The 15,725-nt window shown below is 45.1% G+C and overlaps 1 protein-coding gene across 1 annotated transcript in view; it reads right to left on the bottom strand.

Annotated features, from left to right (window-relative positions):
* The window catches only part of LOC147016118 (TBC1 domain family member 12-like), a 102,036-nt gene that overhangs the window by 54,482 nt on the left and 31,829 nt on the right, over positions 1 to 15,725 (bottom strand). The window contains exon 3 of the mRNA XM_085848844.1: positions 3,995 to 4,118. Within this exon, the coding sequence (XP_085704970.1) occupies positions 3,995 to 4,118 (124 nt within the window). The remainder of the gene's footprint in view (positions 1 to 3,994; positions 4,119 to 15,725) is intronic.

Here is a 15,725-nt window from a genome sequence, read left to right as displayed (position 1 = left end):
AAGTGAACTGCCAGACTCACCAGCATTAAGGCAGCTCTCCGAGAATAGCCAGAGATATGTTGACTCTCACAAGCACATGATCAGATAAACCAATTGGAGAAGAGAAGAGGAAGATTAGAAGATATTTGTGGGAAGTTAGTCATCATCATGTCCAGAAAGGCGGATTTCCCATTGGAAAAATTCTGGGTTGGAAAGATCACAGATTGAGTCGGTCGCAAGGGGTTACAAGAGTCCTTTGCTGAAGTACCATGGCTGGTGTGAGACGTACCACCACCCAGCTAATTTGCATGGTGACAATAATTGAAATCGACACATATGAGCCAATTTGCGTGGTCTTAAAGCGAAACAATGTTAACCGGAATGACATTATACGGGGCTGTCCTGAGGTAAAGGTACAAGCATAAAGTGTGAATCGTGAGATTGCATTGCCAGGATGAATGCCTATACGGACACAGCCGAGGTCGTTGATCCGCTGATTTTGACCCACCATCCCACTATTTGGGCAGATTATGGGCTGAAATGGTCGAAGCTCCGATGAAGAATGTCTCTCCGAAAGGACCGTTTGGAACCCCCCTCACCCCCCATCTACTTTCTCAACAATCCGCTGGAAGAAGTCCTTTCATTCAAGCTTCTGGGTCTCACTATCTACCATGATCTTTCCTGGGAAAGCTACATTTCCAACCTGGCCTCCAAATCTAGTCGCCAACTGGGAATCCTCCTTTGTGCAAAGTCCTTCCTCGGCACACCTGAGCTCCTGACCACATACAAAGCTTTCGTCCGCAGCCTGATGAGAAATCAAGGCATTTAGGATCATTGGTATCTCCCGCGGTGAGGCTGAATCTTTGGGCCCCTCACTCTCTCATCGCAGGCAGGTCGGTGGTCTTTCTGTCTTCTACCGTCTCCTCTCCAGTCTCGCCACCCCGCTATGTCTGCGATTTGCCCCCCCCCCATATTTCCACGGGATGCTCAAGGTCCGCCAGGTTCTGGTAAAAGGTCCAAGGTCCAACCCCCTTCTGGTAAAACTACCAAAATCACAAATCGCTGCTCACCTTCACTCTTTCATTCCTCTTTTTTCCTGCCTTTGGAATAAACTCCCTCACTCTATTCATTACCATTCTTCCCTCCAGGCATTCAAAACAGCCATTCACCACCACCTCTTATCTTCCCCCATCCAAAACCTCAATCTTTTCTATCCCCGTTAATCCACCCCAATCCCAATCCTCCTTCAAATTCCCTGCTTTCCTTCCTGAAAGTCCCTGTAATGTCCATCTTCTATTCCCCATGTTCCCCGTCCCATCCCTCTCCCTTCCACAGATCCCCTAATGTCTCTGTTCCACACTGTTTTGTCCTTCCCACGTCCCTCTTGTCTCATGCCCACCTTGCTGTGCATTGTGTGTTAGCTCTCATACGAGCCTCGCCAAGCTATATATAAAAAGAACAGAACAGAACCCAGCTGATTGTCCAGGTCGTTGGAAGGAAGAAAAAAAAAAAGACAGTCAATTCCTTACAAGTTAATAAGATTCTTACTTATTAATGTTTGTGGGTTTATTTTTTTATGTTTGTGGGTGGTGTTGCTCCGCTGCGTAATCTACACGTGTGTCCTCATCGAATTGTCCGACACGTGCTATATTTACAACGACAGTGAGTCCTCACTGTGCGTCGTCCTGCTATACATTATTTCAGTTGAACGTTCTTGATCAATTACGACCTTTTGTGCACAATAAGTCACTTGTTTCACAACAAGCATGTTTGTGTTGCGTGGAACTACTTTACGAAATTGTAAACCAAGGTGCGAGTGACGTGGTGCCTTCCCGTTACCCAGACCCTCGCGTCGCCATTTTCATTTCTCAACACGCGCACATTATTTACTGCTTGGACTTTTTAAAGCCACATGATGAGTGAAAAACGGTCACCCAGTGAGGCAAGTGGTGTGGTACCAAAGAAGAAGCGTCCTTCAGTCACCTTGCTGATGAGGTTGGAGGTTTTCAGATGGTTTTAAAAAGGTGGAACGGGCTGCGGACATTGCAGGAGTGCTTGGAATTCTTGCAACGACTGTGAGGACCATAAGGGTGAACCAAGACAAGATCAAGGCCATGGCTCAGTGTGTTACGCCACTTGGTGCTTACAGGAGTGTTGGTGGTCACCGTGAGGTGATGGAAAACATGGAGAGACTGTTTTCAATGCGGACTGAAGATATGAACCAGCGTCATGTACCCCTGAGCCGACTAGTTATACAGGAAAGAGCCTACAGTTAGTCCAGTAACTTGCGAGCAGGGGGAGGTGAGTGCAGCAAGGAGGAACCCTTCAATGCCAACAGAGGTTGGTTTGAACGATTTAAGCACCAAAGTAATCGACACAACATCAAGATGACAGGCGAGGAGGCAAGTGCAGACACCCAGTCAGCTAACCAATTCCCTGCCAAACTCAAGAAGATTGTGAAAGATGGTGGATATTCTCCCAAGCAGATCTTTAATGCCGATGAGACCGGACTGCACTGGAAAAGGATGCCTGCATGGACGTACATCAGCCGGGAAGAGAAAACTTCATGAGGTTTTAAGGCAGCAAATGACAGGATCACTTCGTTACTCACAAGCAATGCAAGCGGTGATTGCAAGATGAAGCCTCTCGCAAGTTACCACTCAGAAAATCCATGGGCGTTCAAAGGCTTCCCAAAGGACCTTCCTCCCGGTATACTGGTGGTCCAACAAAAGAGCTTGGATAACGGGGCAACTTTTTCTAACTGGCTGACCACCTGTGCTATCCATGAGTGGAAAGTCGACTGCGCTCGGAAGACCAGCATTTAATATACTTCTCGTGATTGACAACGCACCTGCACACCCAACCTACCTTGATGACCTGACACCAGAGGTCAAGATTTTGTTCTTGTCTCCGAACACCACATCACTCATGCAGCCAGTAGATCAGGATGTCATTGCAGCATTTAAGGTATATCACCTGTGAGGCACCTTCAAGCAAATGATTGATGCAACTGATGACGAAGGCAAGCCTCAATAAGGGAATTTTGGAAAAGTTCAATGTCCTCAATGACGTGGATACCATCAGGGAGTTCTGGAGGGAGGTGACAGAGAATTGCCTTAACAGGGTCTGGAGCAACAACTTCAAGGGTTTTGCTGCTGTGGTCCCCAGAGTGCATCAAGATATTCAAGGCCTGTCCCACAAGCTTGTTTTGACGAGGTTGAAGTGGATGATATGTGGGAGTTGTTGGAGTGCAACAGTGACAGTAAGGGACAGAACAACAATGACCTGAAAGCACTCGAGAGTCAGCGGGTTCCTCGAGAGGAAGACTCACCAGCATTGGAATCTCCCCCAGTGAGAGTTTTTACAACAAAGAGACTTGTTGTTGAGGTCTTTCACTATTTTGAAAAGGGCATGGGAATTACGAGTGAGGAAGACTTAAGAAGAGAACACAGTGCTAATGCGTGCAGGCAAGTCAATGTTGCTCTCGAGTGATACAAGAAAAAAACAAAAATGCAAGACAACAATCATTGGATACTTATTGTCCCCAAGAAAAAGTACAACCACAACCTCAACATCGTCAACCCTATCACATCAGGACACAGTGGAGGGGGAGGTGGTGGTCGACCCACCACCTTCCTCCCCATACCTCCCCGTGACTCCACCTCACTCGACCGTCTCAAACCATCTCTCCAACCATCATTCGTGAGCACCCTGTATGCTGTTGTTTAAACCGATCTCACTTTAATATACCGCAGTTATTATTAATTTTAAATCTTCATTAAAAAATTGTCGAAGATGGGGACCAAATTTTTCCAGGAACGCAATCCCCATATACAACATATATTCCTATGAGGAAATACGTTCCAATATACATTATTTCATTATACGTCGCACTTTCCAGGAACGCATCTACGACGTACAGCGATGACTTACTGTACCTCAATGAACCGCACACTACTGCACATAAACATGTAAGCAATCGCACAAATAATATGACAATCAGTATCCATCCTACCTGCTGAATCTTCTTGGGGTCTTTACGTGGGCTCTCCTTCAGAGGAATTTTTCCAAAAAGCTTCCAGCCCAGTGTACTGCTTCCAGCTGACCGCAAGTCTTTTCCTCGCAATGCCAGCCAGTTCCTGAGGCAACAAGGAAGCAGTGTATTCTATATAATTATGCAGAATGCACACACAGTACATGTCCCACTCTCCTTTCCAACATCATGTACCCATGTACTCGATGATCAAGTGATACAATTGCCATTCCACTCTCCCTCTTCATTAGAACAATGACCTGCAACTTTTACTCGAGACAATGCAAATAAGCCATTGTGCACATTATTATTATGTTTGTTTTTACAGATAAGGTTAAAATGAAAATTGTAAATATCGCATTATTACCTCCACCACTGAAGGTGAAGGAGGTTATGTTTTCATCCCTCTCTCTGTCTGTCTGTCCATCTCTCTGCCTGTGTGCAGGATATCTCAAAAAGTTGCGGACGGATTCGGATAAAATTTGGTGGACAGGTTGCGTGTGTGACCACGACAAATTGATTTGATTTTGGTGAAGATCCGAATCCGGATCTGGATACGATAATGATTTAATTGTCAAAGTGATTCTTCACCATTGAGAGATAAGGCCAAATATAGGATGATATATCAAAAATGTAATGGGCCCCGATATGTTCTCGTGGATCAGGCATTACGTGGTGGAGGTATGCACTCAACTGAGTGCCCTTCTAGTATATTTTTATCATTATTATTATTATTATTATTCATATGAAAACTAAAAGCTAGAAAAAAACAGCAGTTTAATGTGAATGTGTTTATAGGTACAGCATGCCTCCACCTGTCTTAGATGCAAAACATTTCCACAATGCAGACAGGTATAAATTTTTATTTTTTTGATATTTACAAAAAGTCATAAAAATACAGATTTTTAGAAACAGTTCTCATTTTAACCAACAAGAAAGCAATGTTTACAAGTTTATCGTTTAGACTCAGTCAGTAAAACTGCACAAGGAGCTCGCCATACACATCATCGTTTTTGGAAATGCCCACAGTTATCACAAGAAGATTCCAGGTACATCCGGGACGACACTAAGGACCTAAAGGGCTACAGCGTCATCCACTGGAAGCAGACTGGTGACCGAATTCTCTTCTTCCTGGATACATATATCGCCAGTTTTGCTTGAGAAATTAAAAATTTGACTAAACAATATTCATCTTTACATCTGGGTTTAATACTAAAACCAAATACAACAGAGAGTTGGTGTCAAAGCCACCCAATGCTCGCCTGTTTATATATTTATCGTTTCAAAAAGATTAGTCTAATAATATTTTTTATAAAGCATTGCAGTGAAGTCTGATCCAAATAATTTTAAAGCAATATATGTATTTGTATATTGTAATCAGTAAAAAATAGTATGGTAGATAAAAACATTAGAAACTTTCACCAAAAACTTTAACATTTTCAAGCTCACGCTGACGCTGACGCTCACGCCGGGGTATCGCTATAGCTCTCTGTTCTTCGAACAGGCGAGTGAAAAACACAATGTGTAAAAACCAACCCTAACCCTTGAATGACTTGTGATAAAACAGGAAAAAGTAGTGTCCATCTTGGGTACCCAACAAAGGCATGAAAAAGGGTTTCCTATGGATCACAAAAAGGGCACTTTTCAAGGATATGTGGACACATTCGGTGTATTAGAACGGTGGAGGGAAATTTGTGATGTGCCAATCACCACTGCAAGTCTCCTTCCTGTACGTTTAACGTTGGGTGTTTTATACATGGTAAATCACTAGAATTCTGTGTGAGGCTGAGCTTGGAGCAACCCTCTCCATTGAGCTTGTGGCTCCGCAGATTTAAGAGAAATAAGTGTCTTGATTCCCAATAAATACATGAAAGGTTGTCTGATTTTCATAAAAGAAGTAAAGCCGTTAAAACAAACAAGGAAATGGGGGGAAAAAAAAGAGGAGAGGGCTGAGGTGAAGGTAAAGCAGCATCTGCTTGTAGATCTCATTTTAAGCCAGAATTTTTTTTTAAAGACACTAAGAATGGCAGAGAATATCTTCTCTAGATATTGGATGGACTGAACACCGGTGGTTAAGGCAATGTTGGCAGCTAGTTTCCATTCATGCGAATTATTATCTCAAAACTGTTTGACTTTGGTGAGCCCGGCATCAATAAAACGCTACATAAAGGAACAGTCACTCCAAACCCCATCAAATATGGGATTTTAAAAGATTGGTTCTTTTAAAAACATGGGAAGGGAACAAGCACAGGCATCGCGACGAACGGTGATTGCCTGCCAGGCTTTGAGTCAGCTTCTGTAAAAAAAAATGGGGACCGACGTCACACCCACTCTTTCCAGGTTCAGGAGAAACAGTTCATGGCCGAAGCCAAGTTTTCCCACTTGCTTGAGCAGAACGGTGGCAAAGGCCTTCGACGAGGTATCAGCGTATCGTAGTTTCTAAAGGGAAAGGTCGATGAAAGGCCATCACTTTACAGGTGATGTCAACCAGTCCCTTTTCACCATCAACAACTGACAGGTTGAGAACACCAATGTTTTCCTCGAAGAAAAAAAAATTGACAAAAATTCTTCAAATCTTTTTGAGAATACCAGAAAGGGGTTGTAGCGCTATGAACCTATGCCAGAGCATTGATGCGGACAAACTGTTAATTCCACTTAGAGAGTCACTGCTCGATTTTGAAGACGAATGAATCCCAGGTTTGTAAGGTATAATTATGAGTACCCACAAAAACGCCTAAATAGCAAATGCTGTTGAAAGTCCATTCAAGGTCTCTTGGTAGGGGTGGAGGCGAAACAATTTGTGGACACAAGGTAAAGGGGATTCCTTTTTTCCAAATGATTTTGGTGGAACTTTCCAAACAATTTTTTTTAGTTAACTGCACTGAGGCAGAGACATTGTTGTCTGTATGAACAACTGCATAAAGATCATCCACAGAAGCAATAGCTTTTACAGGATTAGCCATCGGATGAGGAGGAAAACCACAAAGCTGTGCTTGTAAAGAAATGAGCAAAGGTTCAATGGAAAGGGAGTACAAAGAACCGGATATGGAGCACCCTTGCCGAATGCCTCTGCTCGCTGCAAAAGGCTGTCAAATATTATTATTGCCTTTAAGAAGACTGTGCATGTTTGTATATAAGCGAACATGTTAGGGTTGCGTGTGTGACCACGACAAATTGATTCGATTTTGGTGAAGATCCGAATCCGGATCTGGATACGATAATGATTTAATTGTCAAAGTGATTCTTCACCATTGAGAGATAAGGCCAAATATAGGATGATATATCAAAAATGTAATGGGCCCCGATATGTTCTCGTGGATCAGGCATTACGTGGTGGAGGTATGCACTCTTTCTCTCTCTTTCTCTCTCTTTCTCTCTCTGACACAGTAACTAGATCATCCGCATATATTATCTTTCTCAGAATGCCTCCCTAAGGCCGAGGTCACATTTGCCACGGCGGCCGTGGGGTCTCCAAAATCTACGGCCACTAGCAATTATACGACGGCCGCAGTATTTCCACGGTCACACAATGTAGCAGTCACATATGTTTTTATTTTTTGGGTAGCCGCACGGCGTATTTATAAATTGTGGAGACCGAAAACGTGGGGGTGCCGTACGGTCTTTGATTTGATGTCGCACGGTGACCTTAGGGCGACGCTGCGGCAGCCATAGAATTTTCAAGGCAGACGCAAGGTGCCCGCAAGGCGACCGCAGGGGGGCCCTAAGGCGAACATGCGGCCAGCCGGACGGTAACGAGTGGGTATATATACCAGTTCTTTTTTTACTGAAATAAAAATATACCAGTATATATATAACTGAATATACTACAACTATAATATACCGCGGTGCCCCCAGAATCTGAACGGCCCATTGTTTGAACAAATTGGAATCCGAACAATTTTTTCGAGAAAATTTTGCCCTAAAAACCTAATAAGTTTTAAAAAAAACCGAACACAACATAGCGTTCATGTTTGTTCACGTGTCTCCCCCACCTATTCGACCCGCATCTTCGTGCTTTGTTCATTCAGTTCGTCGGTGGAAGTACTCGTGAAAGCATCTCTCGTGTGTCGATCGATACTTTAGGCCTCAGTCACATTTGCTCTACGGTGAGGATACGGCGGCCGTACGCCCTCTGAATTGACAGAAACGTGCGGCGGCCGCAGAGAAACTGAGGTGGCCTCAGGGTGGTCCTACGCCGTATGGCTATATTTTACAGGTAGTAAGGTCGCCGTGGAATTATAACGCGGAGTTATAACTTTTTTCATTTCTACGTTCGCCGTAGAAATTTGACAACCCGAAACAAAAGAACTGGTTAAAAAAAAAGAATTAACCCATTCGTTACCGTCCGTCTGGCCGCACGTCTGGCTTAGGGTCCCCCTGCGGGCACCTTGCGTCTGCCTTCAAAATTCTATGGCCGCTGCAGGAACGCCCTCAGGTCACCACCGTGCGACATCAAATCAAAGACCGTACGGCACACCCATGTTTTCGGTCTCCACAATTTATAAATACGCCGTGCGGCTACCCGAAAAATAACAAGGACAAATGTGTCCAAGAGCAGCGTCCAAAACCTAAAGGTTTTGTCGGCTAAAAAATATATATATATAAAAAAAACAACAACAACAACTTCCGATATTTCGTCACGTGCCTTCATTAAGCCAAAGCAAAACCCGTCATAATGTATTTACGTATTTACGATATATCGTGTATTTACGAAATTACAACACGATAAATGGAATAATCTTTAAATAGTAACGTCAACTTTTCGAAACTTTAAAGCAAATCTCCGAATATATTTAAAAGTTCATGATAGACGCTCTCAAAAAGGCACCGTCTATGTGAGGATGTGTACATGTGGTCAGTATTTAAGGCGATCCGGATCTTGTATTTACGAGAGCCGAGTCCGAGAGATTAAGGTTTTGTCTTCACAAGAAGAAGAAGAAGAAGAAGAAGAACAACAACAACAACAACAACAATAACAACGCCGAGCTCCTAATGAGCATCTTCGCCACGAGAGACGCTGCTAAAAACATATGTGACTGCTACAGATTGTGTGACCGTGGAAATACTGCGGCCGCTTTTAATTGCTAGTGCCCGTACATTTTGTAGACCCTCCGGCCGCCGAGCCAAATGTGAGTTAGGCCTTACCTCGTGTTTTCACCTTCATTTGTGATGTTTTTTTTTTAATCATCTTGCGTTTTAATTGATAACAAAAAAAAAGCAATCCGATCACGTGGTGTGACGGGCTGTCGGGCAAGGATTGAAGTTCACAGCAAAACCAGTTGTAATTTGGAATATCCATGATTACGTCAGCCCGATGCGTTTGATGAAAGTGATTGTGGTTCTGCGGGCATCATGTTTGATGAGCTGCCCTGGGGGCAGCGCTCTCGCAGAGTGCGCGACCGATCGGAACCCAGGCCGAAGCTCGAGCCTGTGTGGACCTTTGGATGTGGTGATTGTACCAGTTTCCATACAATACACCGCCACCGAAGGTCATTTACTCATCTTATTTTATCTTAAACATGAGTAATTTCAGTTTAAAGTGTCTTGAAAGTGGGTTTTCTTTGGGTCCACGAACGGATTAATTCACTCCATTATTTCTTATTGGGAAAATATTTTTGGAATCCGAACTTTTTGTAATCCGAACAGCCTCTTGGAATGAATTAAATTGGGATTCTGGGGGCACGACGGTATAGGCAAACACCTATACTCCGATCTCTAGTGGTAGCCACGGTGGACGCACGGTCGACGCAGACTGCCACGGAGGCCGTACGTAGGTGCACGGCGGGCGTAGGGGAACCGTGCGTCGATCCTGCGTTGCCCGCAGGTAGTCACACAGACCGCAAGGCCACCGTACGGCGACCGTGGAAATAGTGCGGCCACCGTAATTTTTTGGGGGGTTGGGAAAATTCATTTTTCATTGAGAAGAGCTTACGGCAGCCGCACGAATAACGCAAGCCCACTGTACGCCCTACGTACGGTCGACGTGGAACACATCTACGTCATAGCTTGGCTTGTCAAATTGCTTCGGCAAACGTAGAAATGAAAAAAAAACAACTTATAACTCCGCGCTATAATTCCACGGCGACCCTACGGCCTGTAAAATATAGCCAAACGGCGTAGGGCCTCCCTGAGGCCACCTCAGTTTCTCTGTGCCCGCCGCACGTTTCTGTCAATTCAGAGGGCGTACGGCCACCGTATTCTCGCCGTAGAGCAAATGTGACCTAGGCCTTACTGACTCTCCTGTTCACCAGCTCCATCCCCATGATAATCAGTCGTGGACTCAGTGAACTGCCTTGCCTCAATCAAATGTTCACGCTGAACTCTTCTGACAATTAATCAGGTCAGGTATGGGAGCATGTGCCAGAACAGCGCGTCGCTGCGTCCACTTTCCGCCGGTACTCCAGGGGCCTCCGTCTGGCCATCCCCCAGGCAGATGCCAGGCCCATCCCCATCTCCTTGAGATGATGGTCAACCTGCTGCAACCATGAGGCACGTGGTCGGCCCACTGGCCTCCTCCACTCATGAGACTCCCTCGCTGAGAGAATCTGGTGAGCAGGATCAGCGTCATGAAAACGAGCCACATGTCCATACAGCCGCAGCTGACGCTCACGGACTATGCAGGTAACAAATCTCATCCGAGTCTCTCTCAGCAACCGCTCGTTGGACACAAAATCCGACCAGCGATAGCCAAGGATTCTCCGAAGAGACCTGGTACCAAAGGAATTAAGTCTCCGTCTCAGATCCTTGGTCAAAGTCCAAGTCTCGCACCCATAGAGCAAGACTGGAAGTACCAAGGACCTGAAGACTCGGACTTTCGTCCTCCCGCACAGGTACCGGCAGCGCCACACCCCATGATCCAGTGAATCCTTAACTCCCCAGGCCCGACCCAGACGTCTATTGACCTCCGGCTCACAACCTGCGGAGACATGAATATCACTGCCAAGGTAAGTGAATCTATCCACGACCTCAACATCCTCACCACAAACAGACACAGACAGGACAGCAGCATCCAAGATGTCACCGACAATTAATGACCAACTAAAATTCTTCCCTTCGTTTCCTTGTACACACCTTCTACCAATCTAGTTTTTGCTTCCGGTACTCTCATCTGTCTCAGCGTTGCCCTCACAATCTCTCTTGGGACAGTGTTGTAAGCCTTCTCCAGGTCCACAAAAGCTAATACCATTTTACCTTGCATCTCCAACCTCTTTTCCATCAACTGTCTCAACGTAAACATCCCATCCGTCATCCCTCTACTCTTTCTAAACCCGTTCTCTTCACCTATCACCTGCTCCACCCACATCCTTATCCTCCAATCCAGAATCCTCTCTCATCGACACGACTTCGGAGCATGATTCCTCAGTATCTGCCTGGATCTTGTACTGTATGTCTCCCTTCCTTGTCCATATTGGAACAATTAGACTGGTCCGTTACTCCTCCAGAATCCTACCCTCTCACATACATACATACATACATACATATACATACATACTTGTAACAGCCTCTTCATCCGACTGACTCCCACTCCTTCTACCACAATTAGCATCTCCACACGTAATCAATCAAAGCCCGGCGCCTTCCCTTCACCTTCTTTAACGCTGTATACACCTCAATAATCTCCACCATTTCCACATTCCCCTCGACATAGCTTGGTAACTCCATTTTACTGTTTCTTCCTCCCTGGTTCAACGGTTCCATGAAATAGCCTTCCCATTCCTTCATTATCGCCTCCCTTTCCGTCACTCACCTCCTGTCTCCATCCTTGATCACAGTCCCTCCCTTCACATCCTTACCCTCATCACCCCTGTGACAACATGATGGCTCGTCTAAGAAATGTTTTTTTAAACACCCATTCACGGTTTTGATTGTCCGAAGAGAGTTCTTTGTACAATGTGTTTGAATAATGGATGATTCAAAAGTCTTACTGTAGCAAGGATGGACCTACTTTTCTGATGCTCCAAAGCAACAGCTCACAATGTCTCAATGTCTGATGTGCACGTGCACAAACACAATGCACACTTTCTCAGTAACACATATTTAGGTTACATCAGATAGAAAAAAAAGTCCTAATAACGTTGCAATACCTTATTAGGAAAGCAGGTGCCACCAGTAATGCCAGAATAGCCAGTGGATCACCACCACCACCTACAAACATAGAAAACTAGCCTCGGCAAAGTCACCAGGTCACATGTAACCTTAGCCTCAGCAATGACCGAGGTCATTTTCCAAAGAGAAATCAATTATGGGCAAAAATATATATATATACACAAAAGCAATTATGTGAATTCAAAAAATATCTATGCGAACCTAAATCAAGATAAATCATTCGAATCTTCCAATTGTTTTGTTGTTTTTGGAAATAAACTTTTGTCAAGATTTTTGAAAGGCAACCATCACAATCGCACAAGTTTGAACAAAATGCAAAGTTATTAAATGATGTGAAAACAGGATTCTTCGTTCATGTTATGCCCAAGGTGAAATTTCACATGCTTTAGCCCACCCATGTGGCTTGCGATTCGATAAGTAAGGAAGAGCATTATGCTCACTGGTCAATATTATGCAACACGACCAGTGCACGAACATACTTTGATGGGTAATTGAAGTTGAAACGCAATGTTGGAGTTCCAAGGGAGAAAAATGCAACGAAATTTCACAACACTCCGTGGTTGCAGTCTTTGTGTCTGTGCCAAAGATCACGCCTCTTGACCTTTTCCTTTTCCAGTAATATTTGCTGCAGGTATAATCGAAATTTCATTTCAACAGGCACAAATTATTAGCCCATCAAGAGTCGGATTTCGATGGAAAGAAGGACTTTATTGAAGGAAGAAGGAACCATCGAAAGATTGCGGCACATGGATGTGGGTTTGCATTAGCCGTTGCAGAGGACTGTGGAGATGCCGCTGATGCAGTGCAGACCCCTCTCCCCTCCCACTCATACCCTCAACCCCATAGGTTTTGGCAGGAATTTTGGAATTTGTTCAGGGGGCCAACAATAACTCATAGTCTTCACGAAGAATGCAGTGGGATTTTTAATATCCATCAAATAATGTTGGCACATGGGACTAAGCATTATATACAGGGGCTCACAAAAAACAAGAGCCGCGTCCTAAAGGTTTTGTCTTCACCAGAAGAAGAACAACAACAACAACTTCCGATATTTCGTCACGTGCCTTGATGGAGCCAATAGCGAGACCCGTCATGGAGGCTCCTCGTTCATGACGAGAAAGTAGTGTATTTACGAAATTACAACACATTAAATGGAATAATCTTTAAATAGTAACGTGAACTTTTCAAAACTTTAAAGCAAATGTCCGAATATATTTAAAAGTTCATGATAGACGCTCTCAAAAGGCACCCTCAATGTGAGGATGTGTACAGGTGTTTAGTATTCAAGGAGATCCGGATCCTGTATATAAAAGAGCCGAGTCCTGAAGGTTTTGTCTTCACCAGAAGAAGAAGAACAACAACGCGGAGCTCTCTTAGAGCCAGCGTTCACTACGCAAGATGCGGCAAAAAATTATTTGGTTCTCAAATGAGTACCAGCAGAAATGGTTTGGTACTCATGAGAAAGAAGAAAAAGTCAGCTTCGTGTGTGCTCGTCTCCTTTCTCAAGCGCCACTCCATCTTTTAAAACTCCTCTCAGCTTGGAATGCATCTCACTCTGCGAGCACTCTCTCACAACGTCCGCTCAAGACGAGACACTCGCAAGCCGCTCTTTTTTTCGTTCCGGACGATCCTGAACCTTCTCTTCTTCCTCCTTCCTCGCGTGTTCGTCTTCTTTTCGTGTCGACTGGCGTTATCAGAGCCACGAGGCTCTATAAACTCCAAACACCCAAAATCATCTGCTGCAGCCAAATAACAAAAAAAATAAAATAAAAAATGCTCCACAACTTTTTTGAAATATCGTGATGTATTGTTACGAATCTGGAAACCATTCGCATTCACACACACACACACAGTTGACCCAAAGTTTAGTTATTTCGTTAAGTATATGTGGGTAGTTAGAATCTCTCCCCTATGTATAATGGGAATTTCATGTGTGCGCTGCGAGTTTCTTTCTAGTTAGTCTTCTGCGTTAAATCCCCTTCACTCCTTCAGCGCCATTATGCACGTGTTCGAGGCCACGGACATAATCGGGGGTGAGATCACCTCAGGGCCGACCCCGCCCCAGCCAGATGGAATGTTCGCCTCGTCCAATCGGGGGTGAGATCACCTCAGGGCCGACCCCGCCCCAGCCAGATGGAATGTTCGCCTCGTCCAATGAGGGGAGCACGCCGATCGCCCGACAACCCCCCCACCAATCCGGAGGCGAGTTACCTCAGAGCGGATCCCTCCACCCACCCGGGGGGAGGGATAAGAAAGGTGGCGAGCTGTCGTCTGAGTCATCGTCTTTGGTCTCTTTTCTTTTGTGGTCTGCGGTCTCTTTCGGGGTTCCTCGGTGGTCATGTTGGTGCTCATGGTGGTGGTGGTCATGACGGAGGTGCTCCGTGGTGCTCGTGCCATCGATCGTCGTTCGTGGCAGCCAGGATTGTGGGCTCGTTGGATTCTGGGTCGTGGGTTTGAGTCCCACCGTGGTGGGTTGTGTTGGAGCGCTCGAGCTGGGATCCCCGTTCCCGTCCACGGGCTCCAGGCTCCACAGGTGCGAGTCGGTGAAACCGCACGAGGCGGCCAGGTACCCGGTCAAACTCTGACCCTCAGCTCACCTTCCATCCAGAGCTGAAGGGCTGAATAAATACCCACGAGGTCCATTACTTTTTGTGTGTGTGTGTCTGTCTGTGGCCAGTCTGATAAGTAGAAATCGTTTAAGTGATTGCTGTTGTACATTTACATCTATATTCGTGATTAAGTCTGCTCTGTGTTTCCCTCCCTCTTACTTTGTAAATAAATAACTGTTAAATGTTCCAGTTCCTTGTCTGTTCTTTCTTTCATTGACCCAGTATGGTTCGGGCTTGAGAATTACGGAGGCCGATTGTGCCGTAAATTGTCATTTGGACCGGCGCAGCTTTGGTAATTCCCGCTTAGTTACGCCGGATCCAAGTCGGTAACAGCGACTTGGTTCAGACAAAGCCGGCCGAGGGTGTGGTTTCCCTGGTAGCTCGACCGCGCAGCTACTTAGGTAAATTGGAATCAGACAAAAAGACCCTAACCGCGCGGTCTAAATATTGGCGTCCACGGTCCATTAAGCGACCCGTCGACTTCGGAGTTATCCGGAGTGACGACCTTCAATTACGGGTGTTCGGAGGGAAGACGGCCCAACTGCTCCGTCTCGCGGTCGTCCTCGCCGCCGAACCCCGGCACCACAACAGTACATCGTTTTTGGTTCTATCTCTCAATGGTGAAGAATCGCTTGAAAAAATTATCGGATTCAGTTCTTCAACAAAATCGAATCAATTCTTTCTGGTCACACAGCCAACCTGTCCAAGTTTTGTCCGCATCCATCAATGACTTTTTGCGATTTCGTGCTAGATATATCTTTTTTTTCGATCCGTCGCTTAATGGTGAATAATCGCTTTAAAATCCTTGGATTTGGATCCGGATCTTAAGCAAAATCGAATCATTTAGTCCTTGTCACACACCGAACTTACCAGTCCAATAAATTTCATCCGAATCCGTCCGCAGCGTTTTGAGATATCCTGCTCACAGACAGCGTTAAAACAACCTCCATCCACCTTTGGTGCTGGAAGGAATAAAAAATTATTTATTTATTTATTTT

This window comes from Eptatretus burgeri, chromosome 12 (genome assembly GCF_056783735.1).
Source record: "Eptatretus burgeri isolate ZD-2024b chromosome 12, Ebu_testis_v1, whole genome shotgun sequence".
Lineage (NCBI taxonomy): Eukaryota > Metazoa > Chordata > Myxini > Myxiniformes > Myxinidae > Eptatretus > Eptatretus burgeri.
This window is presented reverse-complemented; position numbering and strand designations above follow the sequence as displayed.